The 16794-nt window shown below is 49.6% G+C and overlaps 1 protein-coding gene across 3 annotated transcripts; it reads left to right on the forward strand.

The window, feature by feature from the left end:
• The first annotated feature begins 208 nt into the window (after positions 1-208).
• Positions 209-16787, forward strand: SH2D7 (SH2 domain containing 7). Of its 3 annotated transcripts, XM_061394672.1 has the most exons (8): positions 209-2428; positions 3259-3409; positions 4114-6570; positions 7955-8044; positions 11237-11402; positions 11675-11860; positions 13434-14171; positions 15588-16787. In XM_061394672.1, the coding sequence occupies exons 3-8, from the start codon at positions 6395-6397 to the stop codon at positions 15636-15638; spliced, it is 1407 nt and encodes a 468-aa protein (XP_061250656.1). In that variant the 5' UTR covers positions 209-2428; positions 3259-3409; positions 4114-6394; the 3' UTR covers positions 15639-16787. The 3 variants fall into 3 exon arrangements, with proteins under 3 accessions (XP_061250656.1, XP_061250655.1, XP_061250657.1); XM_061394671.1 differs by having other exon boundaries at positions 3259-6570; positions 13434-16787; XM_061394673.1 differs by lacking the exon at positions 11675-11860 and having other exon boundaries at positions 13434-16787.
• The last annotated feature ends 7 nt before the right edge of the window (positions 16788-16794 follow it).

A 16794-nucleotide genomic window follows, 5' to 3' on the forward strand; every position in this document is an offset into this window, starting at 1 on the left:
AATATATACAAATATATATATAAATATATAAATATAATGGCATAGTCACATTTTAAATTATATACAATATAATATTAACATTTTATAGTATATATATATAAATATAGTCACAGTCACATTTTAAATTGTATACACTATAATATTAACATTTTATATTATATATCATTAATATTAATATGACATGTATATATGACATAATATTCTATATCTTATGTATACAACATATATAATTTTTTTTACTTTGAACTCTTTTGGAAATGATTACTTTTATAATTTTGCTTTGGAATGATTTGGCTTTGAGAATTCATTTAATTGACAATTGGTAACAATCTGTTGGCAGTTTTCCTGCACACTTGGGGATTCTTCTGAGATTAAGACAATCTGACCTCCAAACCATTTTCAGATGTGGTGAAACTTTTATGAATACTGAATGATGTTGACGCAACGATACATTGTATAGACATTTGCTTATACATTTGTTGTGATTTTGCAGCTTTCTTCTTTCGGATTTGGGAGCGAATACTGGTAGGGTTTTTTGATGTTATTGTTTTTCAGGCCTCAGATATTTTAACCAGCCCTTGTAAAGCTCTCAGTACCTGGCCATTGTCCTGTAAATATTACTAAAACAGAACTGCCTGTTTGGTGGAATGATTGTACCGCCCTCCTACCCCAAGAGCCATGCTCTACAGATGAGAAGATGAGCTTTCTCAGTGACATCAAAGGGGCAAAAAAAGTCAAAGTAACATTGGTGACTTCTCTGGAGCAACATCGGCCCCCTCCCAGTTTTTCTTGCTAGCTGGGGGCCCCCAAATGACTGAGCTTGGATATATTATCTATTTGTCTATTCATTCACTCAGTATTTCTTGAGTGTAAATGACTACAACTCCAAAAGAAGACAATTTGGCAACATCTATCAAAATGGCAAATGCAAATACCCTTTTGATTGAGCCATCTCTTCTGAGAATGTGTTCCATGGATGTACTCACCCTTGTGCTTAATCAAATCTGTATAAGGTTATCCACTGCTGCATTGTGGGAAATATAAAAACACTGGAAGCAACCCAAGGGATCGTCACTAGGGGACTGGTTACAAAAATGATGGTGCAGCCGTGTAGCTGTGACACGAAGAATGGCATCCCTCTGTGTATTCTTATGAAAGGAACTCAGATGTATTACTAAAGAGCTTTACAAAACAAAGTGCAGGACACTGCATAGGATTCTACCCTTATATAACAAAAGGAGGAAAATAAGAATATACATATTTACTTGAATATGCATAAAGAAACCCAGAAAGAACATGCAAGAAATGAATAAGAGTGGGTTTTTGTGGGAATGAGGTGGCACTGGGTGGATGGGGTTTTAATGCCTGGAGAAAGAAGATTGTTAGGGATATCTTTTTTATCCTTTTTATTATTTATTTGTTTGTTTTTATTTCTGGCTGCGCTGGGTCTTTGTTGCTGCATGTAGGCTTTCTCTAGCTGCAGCGAGTGGCGCTACTCTCTAATGGCAGTGTGTGGGCTTCTCTTTGTGGTGGCTTCTCTTGTTGCAGAGGATGGTCTCTAAAGCGCGGGGCCTTAGTGGCTGTGATACGTGGGCTTCGTTACCCCTCAGCACGTGGAATCTTCCTAGACCAGCGATGGAACCCGTGTCCCCTGCATTGGCAGGCGGACTCCCACCCACTGGACCACCAGGGGAGTACTACACTTTTCATCTTTAAAAACCATGTGGATGTATTACACATTTGGATGATAATTTAAAATATACCTATGGAGCATCTAACTATGCCAAACGTGGTTCTAGGCACAGAGCACAGTGGAGAATAAGGCAGACAGTCTGAGAAAAAAAGAAATAGGGTTGTTCATTCTGCACTCCCTACTATTGTGGAACAAATTCTAGTGGAATAACCAACTAAGGGGCACAAGAATGCAGTGTTCATAAACTAAAGCAAACCTATGACTAAAATGTACTGAAAAGCCCCCTTTGGCATTCTGCATGGAGGCTGGCTGCCAGCAGCACTTGGCCGTGTGCTGGGTTCCCACAGCACAGGCTCAGCGAAGGAGGAGTGGAAGCGGCAGTGCTGGGGTGCGCCATACTCAGCCTCGGTCAAAAGACTGGAAAAACGCCGCCTCTGAGCACCTTTCTGGAGAAGTCTGAGGGCTTTCTGCCTGAGAAGGCACAGCGGACTGAGCACCCTTGGGACAGAGTAATTTACTGGATAATCAGTTACCATCTATTTGTCCTACAGCAGAAGCACGGCCTTGATGGAGAACCCAGGAGAAGGAAGTTTTGATGAGACAGACAGAGAATTCTGGGGACTTCCCAGTGGGGAGATGACTTGGAGCTGGGGCTGATGATTATTGCTTGTGCCCCGTGCCTCCCGGCCTCTCCTCTGCGTTGGATCAGCTCACTGGATCCCCAAACCCTGCTAGGTGCGTACTTTTTATGAGTACTTTTTATCCCTTTCATTTTTACTGATGAGAAACTGAGACACACGGAGATTAAGTACCTCCCTCAAAGTCACCAAGCCAGCAAATGGGGGAACCAGGATTGTAAGTGGCTTAGTCTGGCTGCAAAAGCCTGAATCTTCTCAGTTCCTCTTCCTACACCTCTGGGCACCCAGGGATGGAGAAGCAGGGCGGGCGTTCTGGAGTCTTCTCTCCGTCCCAGGGCCCAGCTCCCAGCAGGTGACACGGCCATGAACGGAACAGTGGGTTATGGAGTGCCTTCAAGGAAAACCAACCCCTCAGTCTCTCACAGAGCTCACTGGATGCCCCCAAACCTGGCCTCACCTCCTCCTCACCCCCATTTCCTCTGAGTGTAAAAATAGACTCCCCTTTATTTGCCTGCCTTTGGAATCTTCATATCTGGCCCGCAGCCATCCTGGGCTCCCCCTTCCCCTACACAAAACCTTTGTCGCCTTATGCAAATAGCCAAGTTCTGCTCATAAAAGTACCCCACCTAAGAGGGAGCTGGAGAGATAACACCTCATGGAAAATTACAGAAACACATTTCTTTGTATTTGAATACTTCCAGGACTTTGTGTTGGCAGCAAATCAACTCTGGGTCTAACCCCAGTTTCCTTGGCGTTTTTTGGACGGTGGATCTCTCTGGTATCTGATGAAGTTCATGAACTTTTTCTCAGAATAATATTTTTAAATGCATGAAATAAAATACATAGAATCACAATGGAAATCAATCATATTGATATAAAGTTATTCAAAAATCTGTGATGTAGTAATGCAGTGTGCTTCTCTTTTAGCATGTTAAAGAACAAGATCCGGCTTAGTTATTTTGAAGTAATGGTGAACAAAATCAATATCTGAAGATGTCTGCCACAGCTGTAATGTGATATGAGAATATCTGTAATTTCCATTGGTGACCAAGTCACAAGTTCTATGAACACTAATAAGGTTTGTTCTCCGCACTCGTCACGGAAGGAAATGCTGAATTTCAGTTAGAGATTGGGGAAGATAAAGATGTAATCCACCTTGTTCCTCCCCCACCTCAACTTAGGAAATTCCAGTCTTTGCCAGTTTGGGCCTGTGATTTCCACTGTGACCCCAGTGTATCCCTGGCTTACAGCTGTGACCGGAAGATAGTTTCACAAGTACATGAATCCCTCCAGGATCCCTTGGCTGGAGTTGACTCCTCTCTGTCAAGGCTGGAAATTGTTTATAAAAGTGGTGTTCCCAGTAGCTGACCCTGGGGATCCTTGCTGTGTGCCTGTGGGCCTATCCCATGTGAAGAGCATGACCTGCAATAGCTCACTCCATCGACAGGTGAGGCAAGTAGATGCCTTGCAGCCCTATTCACAGATGTGAGAAATGAGCCTCAGAGACGGGGAATAAGCTGTTCAGGTGGAGGTTGCAGGTGTGTGGCATGCCCTGGCCTTTCCTCTAAGTTGTATGTATTACATACTTGCCATCGATCACTTTATCTTAATTTGAGGTGACCGTGATGAAATTGTAATAATAATAGTAATAATGAAAATAATTACCAATGGGAGGGCCCACTGTATTTTAGAGTCATTACATTATCATCAGAGCTGATCCTAATAGCTTGTGTTCCAAACTCTGTTCTAAGGACATAACTCATCTTACCTTCCAAACAACAGGTCATGTTCTTGTCCCTGTTTCAAAGATGACGACACTGAAGGCCAGAAAAATTAAGTCATTTCCTCAAGGTCCCATAGCTGGTCAGCTGGGATTGGAACCAAGGAAATATGACTGCAGCATCCTCATTTTTTAGTAAGTGAGCTGTTTTGTTGAAGTAGAACATATACATAGAAAAATGCATAGGTCATGAGCCCACCTCAACGAATTTTCACAGAGTGAATACATTTACCTAACACACCACCCAGATCAGGAAATAAAACATGATCACCACCTGGCAGCCCCTCATCCCTTGCTTATCATATACTCCCCAAGGCAAACATTATCCTAACTTCTATTGTTATTGGTCAGTTCTACCAGTTTTTGAGTTTATACATACATTCCCTCATTCTTAAGCAAAGTGAAAGTGAAAGAAGAGAGTGAAAAAGCTGGCTTAAAACTCAATATTCAGAAAACGAAGATCATGGCATCTGGCCCCATCACTTCATAGCAAATGGATGGGGAAACAATGGAAACAGTGAAAGTGTTTATTTTCTTGGGCTCCAAAATCACTGCAGATGGTGGCTGCAGCCATGAAATTAAAAGACATTTGCTCCTTGGGAGAAAAGCTATGACAAACCTAGACAGCATGTCAAAAAGCAGAGACATTACTTTGCCAACAAAGGTCCACCTAGAGAAAGCTGTGGTTATTCCAGTAGTCATGTGTGGATGTGAGAGTTGGACTATAAAGAAAGCTGAGCACCAAAGAACTGATGCTTTTGAACTGCGGTGTTGGAGAAGATGCTTGAGAGTCCCTTGGACTGCAAGGAGATCCAACCACTCCGTCCTAAAGGAAATCAGTCCTGAATATTCATTGGAAGGACTGATGCTAAAGCTGAAGCGCCAATACTTTGGCCACCTGATGTGAAGAACTGACTCATTTGAAAAGACCCTGATGATGGGAAAGATTGAAGGCAGGAGAAGAAGGGGACGACAGAGGATGAGACGGCTGGATGGCATCACCGACTCGATGGACATGAGTTTGAGCAAGCTCCAGGAGCTGGTGATGGACAGGGAAGCCTGGTGTGCTACAGTCCATGGGTCGCAAAGAGTTGGACACGACTGAGTGACTGAACTTATTCTTAACCATTGTGCTATCTCCTTTAGTTGTCATAATGGCCCTAGAGTCTAGAAGGTAGCTTTTTAAAAATCATTCCCATTCTACACATGAAAAAACTGAGCTATGTGCAACCACTTAGTAACTGCCTTCAGGCCGCGGCCAGTGTAATGATTCTAACCCAGGTCCTTGGGGCTGGCTCGCTGCAACATCCCCTGCCTCCCCGTCACCCAAGCCTGGATTTCTGCTATGAAACTCGGAAGCACATTAAAAGTTCAGGGATGTTTGCATGAACAAATATCCCGGGCCCTACCTGGTTCACTGCTTCCTCTCAAAGGCCTTATGGCAGCCCTGCTAGGGGATCAGAGGGCAGAGGCCCACTTCATAGTCTTTGCACTTGCTTCTCTCTCTTCTGGGAGCAGCATCTCTTCCCCAGCCACCAGCCTGGCCTCCTCCTTTGCTGCTCCAGTGGCATATTCTGGACAAGGCTTCCCCCAACCCTGACCCCCCATCTAAATAACACACCCATTCATCTTCTTCCTCTCTTTCCTGGAGTGCTTATTACACTTGGTGCCATATTCTACATATGTATTTGTCTATTGCCTGTATCCTTCCACTAGAATGTATGTGCCACAAGGCAAAATGCTCTTTGGAGTACTGCTTTATTCCCAGGACCCACGAGTATGTGGCACACAGTAGACAGTAAAGCTTGAGTGGAAGGAGAAATTCACCAGCACGGAACTTCACCAAAATGCAAGTGGCCTCCATGGAGGAAGGACAAGTAGAATTTAAATTCCCCACTTTGTTAAGAGTGGCAGTGCCTGGCCCTTAGCCAGAGTCTGGTCTTTAGCCGAGACAAAGACCGGAGGTTGGGGGAAGGGGCCAAACCCAGTGCTGCGCCTCATCTGCTAGCCAGGAAGTCAGAGATACCCCCCCACCCCAGGCCTCTCTAGCTGCTAATGTGACCCTCCCCCAGCGCCCCCAGCCAGCCAAGGTGCCCCGCCTCAGAGCATCAGAGAGGGGAACCAGCCCACACATTGTCAGAGGTGACAATGGGGCTCCTGTGTGCCATGGGCGTTTGGAGAGGGCATGGACTCAGGCAAATGAGGCGTCAGTCCATGGGGCGCACACAGATATAGAGGCGTGCGGGTGGTCTGGGCTCGGCTTCCACCTCAGTGCTCGCCAGAATGGAGGCCCACCTTAGGCAGCTCAGCCTGGGCAGGGGACCCAAGGGGGCTGGGGACAGACAGGCCCTGGCTGAGCTGCAAGAGCTGGCCCTGAGCTGGTTCATGGAGACACAAGCCCCCCTCATTCTGCAGAATGGAGTCCTGCCCGCCTGGTTTCACGGATTCATCACCCGCAAGTAAGGCTGCCCCTGTCCACACACCCAGCATGGCTGATAGCCCCTCAGGGCCGAAAAAATGGTCTGGGACCAGATTGGTCCCTGCCTTCTCCATGGGGGAGGCAGGGACCCCAGGAGGTGGTGGGTGGGGAAGCAGACTTAGGGGCACCAAGTTCTCTGACAGCTGCTTCTGTGGGCAAGGTGGGTGAAGGCATTGGCCCCCCACTATGAGTCTGCTGGGGCTGCCAGGTTGCCAGAAAAACAGAGGCAGGGGGGTGGGGGCGGCAGGCCGGATCAGAATGCATTCAGACCAGCTCTGAGTATCTTGATGAATTACTAAGGGTGCTGTTTCATTTATCATCCAAACCAGAACACTATTAGTAAGTGGAGAATTTACTAGGAGACCTGTTTTAAGTGGGAACTGTTCCAGGCAACCCTGGATATACAGACGCCAAAATGTGGGGTCTGGCTTTCTGATTGGGATGGGTCTCCAAGCTGCCAAAGCCCTTGCTGAAGGAATAACAAATGCGGCCAGCCTTTGGGTCCTCCCGGCCCAGGACTTAGCATTGAACCAGGGCCAGCTTCACCGGCATCAACTCGCATTATAACACGGGGCCCTTTGCTCAGAAGGGCCCTATTCTTGGCTGAATACACTGCAGTCCCCATGTTGAAATTCTTACTTTTTTACTGACAGGCTCCAGGTTTTCATTTAGTACCGAACTCTGCAAAATTTGTAGTTGACCCTGCATAGAGCAGGCACTCAGTGTTTGGTGAATAAGTGGGTGAGGAACTATTTGGTCTATGTACTGCCAAATCAGAAGACAGCTGGAATTTTCCACCATGCCTCCAGAATACTTGGCATTATTTAGCAGTATCCATAGCTGCCTGGGGTTGAAGGGGATGTGCAAGGGAGGAAGATGAGAACCTAAGAGTTGCTATCATGGTCAGCCTCCAGATATAATAGCACCTTCTCCCTGCAGAAACTCTTGTGCAGCACACATCCTGCACAAGTGTGCAGCAATTGTACACATTGCTGTACACAGCAATCCTGAGGCAAGGATCCACAAAACTGAAAATCTCCAGCTATATGGAATCCCTCTTGCTATAGGGCCATTCAGGTGGAGGGCGGTGGCTATTGTGCCCACTGGTGAGGCTGTAAGTGGAGCAATGTACGTGACTTCAGGATTCCAACCCAGCGCCAGACTGAGTCTTGAATTTGCTTGACTGAGCCCAGACAGGCCACAGAACCAGCCAAAATACTGAGGGAGTTCTCTATAAAGGTCTGGAGGTCTCTGCTCTGGGTCTGGGGCATGGCCAGCAGGGACTCTGAGGCGGGTCTGACTTAGGCTACTCCTGCTGCTGTTGGGGGTGCCCAGCCCTGACTAATGGCATGTCCTCTGCCCAGGCAGACAGAGCAGCTGCTCAGGGACAAAGCTCTTGGCTCCTTCCTCATCCGCCTCAGTGACCGGGCCACCGGCTACATCTTGTCCTACAGGTAAGAGAGGAAGCCCTCTGCAAAGGGCAGGCAGGCAGGTTCTGGCTCCCACAAGCCAGCCTTGCAGATAAGCTCCGAGTCTCCACCAGCCCACACTGCTGGGATTTCCCCAGGCCCTCACTCCCTGACTCCCTCACCCATCCACCATGTCCATCAGGCATGCTAAGCAGCGCCGGCCATACACTAGGAGAAGCCTCTGCCTTCAAGGGGGTGAGTTAGAGGGGCAGGCAGGGGAAAACCTCCTCCTGATGGAAGACTGGGGAAGGTTCACAGAGGTGAACTTTGAGTCCAGGATAGAAGGAAAAAAGCAACTTGCTGGGCAGGAAAGGAGGCGTGATTGGGGTTTAGGAAGGCATTTCCAGTAGATTAAACTGCATGTGCAAAAGAAGAGAGACAAGGCAGACTAAGGTGTTGGGGAGTTGCTGGGTGCAGAAGGATGCATGGTCCCAGTGGAGCAGTGCCTGGAGAGGAGGGCAGGGGGCAGCTCAGGATAGCCTTGGATGCTGGGCTATGTCCGTAGACAATGACGGGTCATCGGGTCAGACTTAGGTTTTGCAAGGAACCTGCAGGCAGCCTATGGAAGGAGGACTCAAGACAGATACTGGGGGCAGTGGGAACCACGAGGGGTGAGGTCTGGGCTCGATGATGAAATCTAGACTAGTGTAAGGCAGTGGTCCTAGAGACGAGGAGACAAGATAGGCAGGATGAAGTCAGAGGTGGTGATATCAGAGCCTGACCCAAGAGTAGTTTGCGAGGGGGAAGGCAGAAAAAGAAAGAAGTTCCCCCCACCACCAACCCCCAGTTAGGGAGGGAGGCAGGCTGGGGCTCTAGGGAAACTCTCAAAGGTCTCAGATTCAGATTCAAAATTATCATCTGTTCTGACTGTCTCAGTTCAAATCCTGACCTTGAGCAAGTTGCTTTGCCTCTCTGCACCCATGTTTCCTTATCTGTAAAATGGTAATATTGCAGTATTTACTGCATAGAATTGTTGAATGGGTTTGATGAGTTTAGACCTTTAAAAGTGCTGGTACTCCAGAACATAGTAAATAAATAAATGTTACTCATTACTAAAATAGTTATTGTTATTCTGAGTCCCTGATACAGTTCTCAGCATTTTGAAATATACAAACTCAGCAGTTTTCAATGTCTTTTCAGCATCAGGGCTTTTTTTATTATTATTATTATTCAAACATGATCTTGGGTGGAATGCCAACTCATTAAAGAGATAAAAGTGGGGTTCCTTGCAGATACACAAATAGACCAACACGAATCCAGAAACAGCCCCCCACATTTGCTTTACCTGATTTGCAACAAATGTCCACATTTGGTTTACCTGATTTGCTACAAATGTCCACTGTAGTTCAGGGGTGAGGGATGGGGATGGGCTGGTCTTTTTAATAAGTGGTGTGGAAGTAATTGGATATCCAAATGGAAAAAAATGACCCCCACCTCACATCATACACAAAATTTAAATAATTCTAGATGGATCATGAACTCAAGTGAGAACAGCGAAACAATACACTTATAAAGGAAAACATGGGAAACGTTTTTCATGATCTCGTGGTAGGCAAAGATTTCTTTAACAAGACCCCAAAGTACTGACAGAGAAGCTTAACAATTGAGTTTCTTAAAATTGAGAACTCTTATTAATCGAAAGATACCATTCTGTGAATAAAAGGACAAGCCACAGTGCCGGAGAGGTTTCGTATTGTAATACATACACCTAATAAAGGATTCATATCGAGAATATATGAAGAAGTCCTGCAAATCAGTAAGGCAAAGACAACACAGGCAAAATAGAGGCACTTCAAAAAGAGGGTCCAAAGAGGACGGTTCAGCAGCTTTAGTGATCAGGGAAATAGAAACTAAAACCACAATGAAGTGCTGGTTACAGTAGAAAGAGGCTACGAAACAGTTTGTGAAGACACGGAGCAACTGCAACTCTCATACTTGGCAATGATTTTAGAAGACAATTGGCATACTACTAAAGCTAAGCGAAAGTGTATCCTGGACCCACCAACTCTCTGTCCTGGGATATTCTCAACACTAGTGAATACACGTATTCAGCAAAAAGCCATGTTCAAGAATGTTCAGAGTAACTTCATTTATAATAGCCCAGGTGTAGAAATAACCTAAATGTCCATCAGCAGAATGGATACATTGTGGATACTTAAATTAAATGGAATACTACCTATCAGTGGGGGAAAAAAGAAGCTAATTCTACATGGACATGAAAAAAAAATATGATTCTATTTATGTGAATTTCCATAATGAGTAAAACTGATCTGTGACAATGGGGGTCAGGGTGATGGCTACTCTGGAAGGGGCCATACGGGAGTCTTCTGGGGAGCTGGAAATATTGTCCGTTTTCCTCTAGGTGGTGGTTACATGGGAAATACATTGAGTGGCACAATTAGGACGTGTGCCTTCACTGTGTTTACCCTTATTGTTTAGTTACTAAGTTGTGTCTGCCTCTTTGTGAGCCCATGAACATTTTTGGGACCCCATGCAACCGCGCCAGGCTCCTCTGTCCATGGGATTTCCCAGGCAAGAATACTGGAGTAGGTTGCCGTTTCCTCCTCTGGGGGATCTTCCCCACCCAGGGATTGAACCTGCAGTCTCCTGCATTGGAAGGCAGATTCTTTATCACTGAGCCACCAAGGAAGCCCAATACTCTTCCATAAAAAAGGAAAATGAAGAGAGTGGGACTTTACAGGCTGGGGGAGATGGGAGCTGGAATTCCATCTTTTCCATGTGGCTGGAATTCAGGTGAGGGGAGTGAGGCCGAGGTGTGCAAGTGTGGGGTCGGACCTCATCTTTAAGACAGAGGTTTTACTCATCATGGATATTTTGGTATTAATTTTGACTTTCTAAAATATTGCGTTATCAGTTGTCCTGATTACTGAATTTGTGTCATCCCTTTACATCTTGCATCCGAGCCCCAAGCTGAGTGCCTCACTCCCCCTGTCCTTTCTTCCCTGACTGATGCTGCAGGGGAAAGGGGGTGGGGGGGATGGAGGGGGAGGCGGGGTGGAACGCCACTCCCCAGCTCCCCATCACCTGCAAGGCTGGGCTTGTTGGATGTCAAGCCCTACTTTCCAGAGGGGCACGTCAAGGCCCCAGAGGACAGCGTGGCCCCGGGTCAGCTCGGCCCTGGGCCAAGGCAGAGCTGCTGTTGTCCTTGTGTTGCAGGGGCAGTGACCGCTGCCGGCATTTTGTCATCAACCAGCTCCGAAACCGGCGCTACCTCATCTCAGGGGACACCCAGAGCCATGGCACCCTGGCAGAACTCGTGCACCATTACCAGGAGGTGCAGTTTGAGCCCTTCGGGGAGACCCTGTCTGCTGCCTGCCCCCGGGTAGGTACCCCTCTTCCTGGGGGGTGGGGGATGGGGCAGAGTGCCCAGGCCAGGGGTGTCCACCACTGGACCACATGCCTTTCTTTGCCTTTTCTATTTCCTGCCACCCACGGGCACTCAGTGCAGAGTCCTGGGAGAAGGAGACAGCGTTCTAGCTGAGGTCTGGGACCAGGTGGGGATGTTTCTGGCTCTGGCCAGCAGTCTCTGGCAGGAGGCTAGAGGCCAGCCAGGGGTGTATGACGACATACTTGCTGTGTCTCTACCACCCCCAGATGGAGGACAATGATCTCTATGACGCTATCACTGTGGGCCTCCACCAAGCTGATCCTAGCCTGGAATACCCACCAGAGGAGGCCAGCAGCCCCCCTGCCTCTCCAAAGCACCAGGTCTCCTCCCTCCACAAAAGGAGGAGCCTGGATGCAAGTCCCCGGAATCTCTCCGAGGAAGAAAGCATGGAGGTGAGAAGGATTCTGGGCCACTGAGGGTCAGGGTTGCTAGACCAGGAATGTGGGTGCCACGCCCACAGTCAGGCCTGGAGCGGCCACCGCAGCCAGCCCCTCAGGCTGAGGAGGCTGACTGCCAGGCCCTCTGGGAGAGGAGTGGCCCAGTTTGGAATTACCCAGTGGTTCACCCATGCCTGCCTCTGCTAGCTGGATTTGGTTCAAACCTTGGCTTGGCCTTTCTGGCTGAGTGACTTTGGTCAAGTCACATAAGCTCTCTAAGTCTCAGTTTACCAATCCTGAGATTCCACTGAGGCTTGAATGAGGGAACGGATGTACAATGTCTGAAAGAATCCCTTTGTAAACTATAGAGTGGAGTGCCTGTGAGTCAGTACTTTATTGTCCCTAGCATCTTTGCAGGAGGGACTCATAGAGACTTCTTTTTTTAATGTATATCAGATCACAGAATATCAAGGGCTTCTCCTCTTGTTTAAAATCTGAAAGCTTCACCAGGGTTCACAAGAGCCTTTTCAGGTGCCCTTGCTCCCTCTCCTCCTTCTTCACTTTTCTGGATCTTCCTTAAACACACCAGCCTTGTTCCCACCTCAGGGCCTTTGCACTTGCTGACCCACTGCCTGGAATACTCTTCCCACCAGATACCCACATGGCTGCTACTCTCGCTGCATGCCATTCTCTGCTTAAATGCCCTCTCCGCAGAAAGGGCCGCCTAAGCTATGGAAAATATCCCCTCTCCCACCTGCCATTGTCCCGATCCCTTTCCTCAGCTTTGTTCTTCTTCACAGTACTGATCCTGAGCTGACAGTATATTATCTTGTGATACACTATAATATGGGGTTGCTTCCCAGGTGGCACACTGGTGAAGTATCCACCTGCCGATGCAGGAGACGCAAGAGATGCCGGTTTGATCCCTGGGACAGGAAGATCCTCTGGAGAAGGATATGGCAGCCCACTCCAGTATTCTTGCTGGAAAAACCTGATAGGCAGAGGAGCCTGGTGGACTACAGTCCATAGGGTTGCAGAGAGTCGGACACAACTGAGTGACTGAGCATGCATGCTATTATATCATGTATTACATCAACCACATTAAACAAAAACAGAGTAGTATGTTGCCCATCTCCAGGTTAGAATGTAAATTCCCAAGAGGTGGTCTTGCTCATTATGGAGCCCTTGACACCTGGGACAGTGTCTACACAGTTCTTACTAAATATTTGTTGAATAAATACACAATTGATGGACTTGAGCGTGGCCTATTCTGAAGGTGAAGGGAGTAGTAAGTGGGTGAATGCAGGGGTCTCTCTGAGGGGCAGAGGGGAGAGGAGCAGAACAGAATGATCTCCGGTGGGAGATAGAGCTCACGACCTCTGACCTTGAATGCCAATGTAAGGACCATACTCAGGAGTCCTAGAATATGAAGCTGGCAGGGACCCCAAATGTCCACCAACCCCTGCACGTAATGGTCAGGTAAATGAGTCCAAGGCCAGGGGCCTTAGCTTCTCTGAGAAAGCTTCATTTTAGCTGAGGGCAGCCTGGTGGCAGGGTAACCTTTCAGAAGTTCTGTTCCTCTCTCTAGGCTCCTGTCAAGGTGCCCCCGCTCCCAGAAAGGAGAGGTTCCCTTCTGAGCAACTCTTTTGGAGGCTCCAACGACATCATCTATGCAGACCTGAGAAAGATGAACCAGGCCCGGCTAGGCCTGGGCACAGATATATCTGGCTGGCAGGGGCCAGTTCCAGGTGGCAGCCAGGCCTGTTCTCCAGGCAAGGAGGCCCAGAGAAGACTGTCAGACGGAAGCCAGAACAAGCCTGATGGCCCAGGACCTGCCCTCTCTGGCGTGAGCCCAGACCAGGGCCCTAGGGTGTCTCCCATTTCTTGGGGCCTCCTCCTGCCGTCCAGCTCGGAGGCCTCGGGATCCTCAGGGGCTACCTGGAGCCAGGGGTCTCCAAAACTGAGCCGTGGGGCCCAGCCCTGCTTCCAGAGCAGTTGTGCAGACACCTACGAGTCCATCTGGACAGAAGACGTCCCCGAGGACACCAGGGATGTGCCACGCCGAGAAGATGGCAGTGCCCATGAGCAGATTGCAGTCTGCTGGGGGAGCCCGGCCAGGACCCCCTATCCTGGGATGGGCCCTACATACAGCAAGCTTTCGGGGTTCACAGACAGTGGTTATGAGAGGATCTCGGAGGTCCCGGAGCTCCCAGAGCCCAGACACACCTATGAACAAATCCCAGGAGCAAGCAGCCAGGAGCAAGGAGGCTGGACAGACACACAAATCCAAGCAGCCAGGAGCAAGGAGGCCGGACGGACACACAAGGTGGGCTCCAGAGTGGGGCGGGGTGGCTACCAACCAGCAGAGAGCTACTGGTGAAGGAGGGAACCTGTGGCCCTCAAACACGGGTGGGTCAGGTCAGCACCACACCCAGAACTTCCCAGCTCCGACTTCTGCTTGGAGAAGGTGGGAGAGGAAGAGGTTAGATTTGGATATAAGATGGGAACTTTCAGGCCCTTCTGAAGTCTTTCTCTGGGGCAGGACTCCTGTCACTGCAGGGGTCTCAGAGCCTCAGAGAGGTGGACAAGGACCCTGGCTCCAGGTTTGACTTGCCTTGTCCCTTTTCATGACTCAGGCACTCCCTACCCATGTGGCTTTGGGCAAAATAGTTTCCCATGCAACTAAGATCACCAGATTCAGCAAGATAAAATACAACACACCCAGTTAATCTGAATTTCAGATAAACAATGAGTAATGTTTTTTTAGCATAGTTACCAGTACTGCTATTATTCCTTATTTATCTGAAGTTCAAACTTAGCTGGGCATCCTGTACTCTTATTTAGCATCTACCCAGTATCTGGCTGCATTTCCTCATCTGTAAAATGGGCTGGTCCTGTGCTGTGTCCAGGGGTGGCTGCCCAGGAGATGATACTAGCCATCCCCATGTGCTCAGGATACAGCCCAGACACAGCTGTCAAAGGATAACTGTTATTCCTGGGGGTTTCTAAGAAAGGAGAAAGGGGGAAGCAAAGACCAGGAGGATGGAGGGAGGGGGTCAGAGTTCCCAGGGAGGCAGAGGAGCCCTGCTGAGGGTTCACCCCAGTGTGCTTGCCTGTACCTGGAGCCCATGAGCCAGGTGACCCCCTCCCCGAGGTGGCAGCCTCAGATCTCCAGCATAGGCAGACCTCCTCTCCCGGCCTGAACAGTAAGACCCTGAGCTCGCAGATGAAAGGCCTTCACCAGAAGCTCTGCCAGCTTCCCCCTCGCGGCAGGGTTGTACCCACACACCCCAGGACAGGGAACTCCCCTGGTTCAAGCCTCTGAGATCCTGACTCCCAGGACCACAGATCCTGCCTGTGGACAGTCCTTCTAAGAACTACATAAGCTACATCCCCCATCTGCTCCTCCTCCAGCTGCAAAGTCCTTCTGGGTACTGAAGGCACCACATACACCCCACCCCCCCATCCTACCTAGGGCGTGGCTGAGGCAGAGAGGGCTGGGGTGGGGACCCCCGGAGACCCAGTGAGGGAAGGGGGGCGAGAGAGAAGTCCTTCATCCAAACCAGAGGGCTGGAGTTTCTGGCACTGTGAGGGGCTGTGGAGCAACTAGCCATCTGCATTCCAACCTGGTCTTTCTCTGGCCTTGGCCTCAGCTCCCAGTCCCTGTAGAGGGACCCTCTGAGCCTGGGTCTCCCTGCCCTGTCCCGGGACCCAGGCACCAGCATCCTGTCCTTCCTTGCAGCCTGACAAGCTCCGGAGGATCTTCTTCACAGACAAGAAGCACAAACCCTGAGGAGGTCTGGCTTCCAGCAGCCCACCAGCGGGTTTCCTGGGCCTGGGGCCACACCAGAGGTTATTGGGAAGCTCTCAGCTTGCTTGAAGGCACCCCTTGGACCCTCAAACCCAACCAGCCTGCTCTGAAACCAGGCTCCAAGACAGCCTAGGTGCCCACCAGCGACAGGGTGGGAGGGGACCTTCCAGTCTCCTGCTGCTCAGGACTGAGTCCCACTCCCCACCCCAGGGCCTCCCACCCATCCAGAGGAAGTCACAGCCTGAGAGGAGGGGGGACCAGCCAAAGGCAGGGGTGAGCACCCCCTGCTTCCAAGATGAGCAGGCTGGGGGGGTCCTGGACGATTGATGGAGCTGGCCTCCCACCACTGAACACTTACTGAGCATGGGACAGGCCCTGTGGCATGGCTGGCATTTTCTTAGCTGAGTGATGTCATACAGTTGCTCCAGAGACCAAAACCAGTCCCCCTCACTGTGGCCCTAGCAGAGAGCATAGGGTGGGAAGTAGCAGTAGAGTGCCACCTCAGAGGGGATGGTTCTGACCCTGGGGCAGCTGAGCTCCTGGGGGCCATCCCCTCTGCCCCTCTCCACCCCCACCTTTATGCAGGCCTCATAATGCAAGCTAAGCAGACCCTGATCTGACCCTTTTGCTGCAGATGAGTGGGCGGGGTGGGGGGCAGGGAGGGACAGAGACCCAGAGAAGAGCAGCAACCTGCCTGAGGCTGCACAGTCAGTCAGCCTGGGCACTGCTGGGCAGTTTCTGGAGTCAGCCAGTGGGTGCTTGCTGGCCTCCCTATATGACCAGGTCACCCTCATCTATGCTCTGCCTCCAGCCAGTGATGGCCTTTAGGGGTGGCTCTCAGACCCCTCCTAACGCAGGCCCAAACCTGGCTGGCTGCCTGGGCTCAGCCTGGGCACTGCTGGGCGGTTTCTGGAGCCAGCCAGTGGGCGCCCACCGGCCATCCCTATGTAACTGGTCACCATGGACCTAGGCCCATGCCTGATACAAATGTTCACTGGAATGGTTCTCACTGTGAGGGACGTGGAGATGATTTTTCACCCAACATCGGCTCTTCGCGGAGCTCCCTAGGATCTGGGGCACAGATATGTCTCCTCCCAAGGACACAAGTACTGAAATAAAGTTGGTGCCGAAGCTGGGA

Source organism: Bos javanicus, chromosome 21 (assembly GCF_032452875.1).
Source record: "Bos javanicus breed banteng chromosome 21, ARS-OSU_banteng_1.0, whole genome shotgun sequence".
NCBI classification, from domain to species: Eukaryota; Metazoa; Chordata; class Mammalia; order Artiodactyla; family Bovidae; genus Bos; species Bos javanicus.